The sequence below is a fragment of the Eimeria mitis genome, genomic scaffold, assembly GCF_000499745.2.
Source record: "Eimeria mitis Houghton genomic scaffold, Emh_scaff1458, whole genome shotgun sequence".
Classification (NCBI taxonomy): domain Eukaryota; phylum Apicomplexa; class Conoidasida; order Eucoccidiorida; family Eimeriidae; genus Eimeria; species Eimeria mitis.
In genome coordinates, this window is record NW_013569329.1 from 5,371 (window position 1) to 9,954 (window position 4,584).

The 4,584-nt window shown below is 60.3% G+C and overlaps 2 protein-coding genes across 2 annotated transcripts in view; both read right to left on the reverse strand.

The window, feature by feature from the left end:
- The window catches only part of EMH_0037410 (uncharacterized protein), a gene marked incomplete at both ends in the record, with an annotated part of 3,556 nt that extends 377 nt beyond the window's left edge, over positions 1-3,179 (reverse strand). The window contains one exon of the mRNA XM_013495177.1: positions 1-3,179. Coding sequence (XP_013350631.1) covers positions 1-3,179 — 3,179 coding nt within the window.
- Positions 3,180-3,289: 110 nt separating this feature from the next.
- Positions 3,290-4,584, reverse strand: part of EMH_0037420 (uncharacterized protein) — a gene marked incomplete at both ends in the record, with an annotated part of 3,565 nt that continues 2,270 nt past the window's right edge. The window contains 4 exon segments of the mRNA XM_013495178.1: positions 3,290-3,417; positions 3,421-4,315; positions 4,319-4,422; positions 4,567-4,582. Of these exon segments, the coding sequence (XP_013350632.1) occupies positions 3,290-3,417; positions 3,421-4,315; positions 4,319-4,422; positions 4,567-4,582 (1,143 nt within the window).

Genomic DNA, 4,584 nt, shown 5'->3' on the forward strand with positions numbered 1-4,584 from the left:
GGCTGCTGCAGCTGCTGCTGCTGCTGCTGCTGCTGCTGCTGCTGCTCCCCCTCACTGTCGTCAGAAGAGGACCTGGAGCTGGAGGAGGCGCTGAGGGCCCCATGGCGGTTGGGCCGCTGCAGCCACTGCTGCAGCCACTGGTCTGCTGCTGCTGCTGCTGCTGCTTCTCCTGCTGCTGCTGCTGCTGCTGCTGCTGCTATTTCTGCTGTTGCTGTTCCTCCTGTTGCTTCTTCTGGAGTTGGAACAGCAGCAGCAGCAGCAGCAGCTGCTGCTGCTGCTGCTGCTGCTGCTTCTGCTGCTGGTGCTTCTGTAGTTACTTTGCCCCCTGTTGTTTCTGTATGTGCTGCTGCTGCTTCTGTTGCTGCTGCTGCTTCTGTTTCTGCTGCTGCTTCTGTTGCTGCTGCTTCTTCTGCTGCTTCTGTTGCTGCTGCGTCAGCAGCCGGCAGCACTAGGCGAGGCAATACCCCATGTGGCGATACAGCAGCAGCTGCAGCAGCAGGTGCTGCTGCTGCTGCTGCTGCTGCTGCTGCTGCTGCTGCTGCTGTTGCTGCTCTTGGGTATGCGCTGCTGCAGCCAGCAGCAGGTGTATGTACACCGGGAGAAGCTGCTTCAGGGGCTCTTGCTGCTGCTGCTGCTGCTGATGCTGTTGTACTTGCTGGTGTTGCTGCTGCCGTTGCTGCTTTTGCTGCTGCTGCTGCTGCTGCTGCTGCTGTTAGCGGGTTGCATACGCTGCGGGGATAGCCATTGGGGGAACGTGCTGCGAGCCAGCCAGAGAGGACAGCAGCAGAAGCAGCTGGTGCTGCTGCTGCTGCTGCTGCTGTTGCTGCTGCAGCAGTTGCTGCTGCAGCAGTTGCTGCTGAGGCCGCTTCTGCTGCGTGCCGCTCGTAGCTTGCGTCGTATAGGAGCTGCTGCTGTTGCTGCTGCTGCTTCTGTTGCTGCTCGTGCTGCTGCTGCTGCTGTTGGTAGTTTTGCTTCTGTTGTTGTTCTTGTTGGTGCTGCTTCTGCTGCTGCTGCTGCAGCTGCTGCTGCTGCTGCATCTCTTGGTAGGGGCAGTCAATCGACCTGCTGCTCCTGCTGCTGGCCAAGCTGAAGCTCCTGCTGCTGCTGCTGCTGCTGTTGCTGCTGCTGCTGCTGCTGCTGTGGGGAGAGACGTCGCCGCTGCTGCAGCCAGCACTGCCGTCTGATACTTGCCTGCTGTTTCTGCTGCTGCTGCTGTTGCTGCTGTTGCTGCTGTTGCTGCCGCTAGATAGAACAAAATACTGTGTGTAGCATTGCTGCTGCTGCTGCTGCTTTTGCTGCTGCAGCTGCTGCTGCACCTCTAGCTGCTGCTCCAGCTCCAGCTGCTGCTGCAGCTCTTGTAGGCCTCGCTCAGCCTCCCAAGACCGAGCTGTATACTCTCCCCTGCTGCTGCTGCTGCTGCTGCTGCTGCTGCTGCTGCTGCATTCTGTCTGCTGCTGTTGCTCCGCTGGGTTGTCTTCCTCAGCAGCAACAGCAGCAGCAGCAGCAGCAGCAGCAGCACGTGGGGAGGTTGCTGCAGCAGATATACCTAAAGAAGCAAGACGAAGGCGCAGCAGCTGAATGAGGCGCTGCTGCTGCATCATCGTGTGCTGCTGCTGCTCCAACAGCAGCTGCTGCTGCGCAAGTGCTTCTTGCTGCTCCTTGCATGCAGCCTGGCAGCGGCCCAGCTCCGCCTGCAGCTCTGCAAAGCTGCTGCTGCTGCTGCTGCTGCTGCTGCTGTTGCTGCTGCTGCTGTTGCTGTTGTTGTTGCTGCTGCTGCTGCATCTACGTTGGCTCTTCCGGATGCTGCTGCTGCTGCTTCTGCTGCTCCTGCTGCTGCTGCTCCTGCTGCTGCTGCTGCTGCTGGCAATGTCTTTGTCTGTGCTGCTGAGACGCGACGAGTGCTGCTCCTGCTGCAGTTGCTGCAGATGCTGCTGTTCGTTGTCTCGCTGCTGCTGCTGCTGCTGCTGCTGTTTGTTATCCAGCTGCTGCTGCTGTTCTTGCTGTTCTTTGTCTCGCTGTTGTTGCTGCTGCTGCTGTTGCTGCTGCTGCTGCTGCTGCTGCTGCCCTTGCTCCTGCAGCAACGGCTCCTGGCAGTCGCCAGTCCTATAGAAATGCTGTTGCTGCTGCTGCTGCTGCTGCTGTTGCTGCTGCACTGCTATCTCTACGTCCTCGCGCTGCTGCTGCTGCAGCTGCTGCTGCTGCTCTTGCTCCTGCTCCTGCTCCAGCTGCTGCTGCTGCTGCTGCTGCTGCTGCTGCTGCTGCTGCTGCGCTCCTCTGTTATGCTGCTGCTGCTGCTGCCGACTTTCCTTTGTCTCCTCATCGCTCGACCACAACGGGGTGTCTCCGCAGCAGCAAGAGCTGCTGCTGCTGCTGCTGCTGCTGCTGCTGCTCCTGCTGTAGGAGGCCGTCTCGTCGCATGTGCTGCTGCTGCTGCTGCTGCTGCTGCCTCGCAGCATCGATGGGCAGCTGCGTCTGCTGCTGCTGCTGCTGCTGCTGCTTGGAGCAGCAGCTTTCTCTATCAGCAGCTCAGCAGGGAGAGACGCACAGATCTCCTCTCTGCTGCTGCTGCTGCTGCTGTTGCTACTGCTTCTGCTGTTGCTGCTTCTGCTGCTGCTGCGGATGCTGCTGCTGCGGATGCTGCTGCTGCGGTTGCTGCTTCTGCGGTTGCCGCTGCTGCTGCTGCTGCTGCTGCTGTCGGCAAGGGCATCTGCTGCTTCTAGCTGGAGTCGACCGTGAGGACGATCCGATACTGCTGCTTTTGCTGCTGCTGCTGCTGCTGCTGCTGCTGCTGCTGTTACTGTTGTTGCTGCTGCTTTTGTTGCTGGGCATTTGGCTGCTGCTGCAGTTGCTGCACTTGCTGCAGTTGCAGCTCTTGCGTTTGCTGCTGCGGGATCGGACGGTACTGCTGCTGCTCCTGTTGCTGTTGCTGCTGCTGCTGTTGCTGCTGCTGCTGTTGCTGCTGCTGCTGTAGCTACGCGTCTCTCTGTGATGGCTGTTCCTGCCGTAGGCCTCCGTTCTGCTGCTGGTGCTGCTGGTGCTGCTGGTGCTGCTGCTGGCGCTGCTGCTGCTGCTGCTGGGGCTGCTGCTGCTGCAGGCGGGTGTGCTGCAGCTAGCGTTGCTGCTGCTGCTGTTGCTGTTGCTGCTGTTGCTGCTGGACCTTCATTCAATAGGCTAGGCATTTGCTGCCTCTTCAGGCGTTCAGCTGTCTTTGCTGCTGCCGCTGCTGCTGCAGCAGCTTCTGCTGCTGCTGCTGCTGCTGCTGCTGCAGCAGGCTTCTCTTGAGCCACACTCAAGACAACGCATTTCCCTTGGAGGGTGCAGCTGCTGCTGCTGCTGCGGCGCTGCCGCAGCTGCTGCTGCTGTTGCTGCTGCTGCTGCTGCTGTTGCTGCTGCTGCTGCTGCTGCTGCTGCTGCTGCAGNGCTGCTGCTGCTGTTGCTGCTGCTGCTGCTGCTGTTGCTGCTGCTGCTGCTGCTGCTGCTGCTGCTGCAGTTGTTGTTGGTACTGTTGCTGCTGCTGATATTGCAGGTTCTGATAGTAGTGATGCTGCTGCTGTTGCTGCTGCTGCTGCTGCTGCTGCAGCTGCTGCTGATGCTGGAGCTGCTGCAGCTGCTGCAGCTCTTGCTGCCGCTGCTGCTGCACACTAAAATGAAGGGCCCCCCGATGGGGTACAGGGGCCCCTGCTGGTCTCTTCAAGCCGACTCCTGCTGCTGCTGCTGCTGCTGGTTGTGCTGCTGCTGCTGCTGCTGCTGCCGCAGCAGCAGCATCAGGACAGCCGTAGCAGCCATGAGCAGCAGCAGCAGCAGCAGCAGGAGCTCTGTCTAGCGGCGTAACAGCAACTGTGTGTCTCTGCTGCCTGCAGCTGCTGCGGCTGCTGATGCTGCTGCTGCTGCGGTCTCCGCTGTGCTGCCTGCTGCAGCTGTAGCTGCCAACGTAGCGCTCGCCATTGCTGCTGCTGCTGCTGCTGCTGCTGCTGCTGCTGCTGCACCAGCTGTTGCTGTTGAGGTTCCGTAGCCCTACAGGCGGCCCTCGGGGCTGCTGCTGCTGCGCCCAAAGGTGAGCAGCACGAGGCGGCAGCGAGACTTGCTGCTGCTGCTGCAGTTGCTGCTGCTGCTGCTGCTGCTGCTGGTGTCGCTGCTGGCAGCTGTGCTGCTGCTGTTGCTGCTGCCGCTGCTCCTGCAGCTGCAGATGCCGCAGCAGCAGCAGCTGCTGTTGCTGATACTCCTGAACAGGGACGGCTCTGTATCTGGTCGAATCCATCAATGTTGCTGTCTGTGCAGCTCCTGCTGCTGCTGCTGCTGCTGCTGCTGTTGCTGCTGNGTCGAATCCATCAATGTTGCTGTCTGTGCAGCTCCTGCTGCTGCTGCTGCTGCTGCTGCTGTTGCTGCTGCTGCTGCTGCTGCTGCTGCTGAGGCTAAACAGCTCTAAAAAGGCAGCAGCAAAATGAAATGTCTTCGAGATTTAACAAAGGAAACAAAAAACAAAAAGAGGAGTCAAAGTTGCTGCTGAGCTGCGCGCAGCAGCAGCCGCTGCAGCAGCAGCAACAACAAACCTGGGGGCCCCTCAACCTGCAGCAGCTGAGCGGG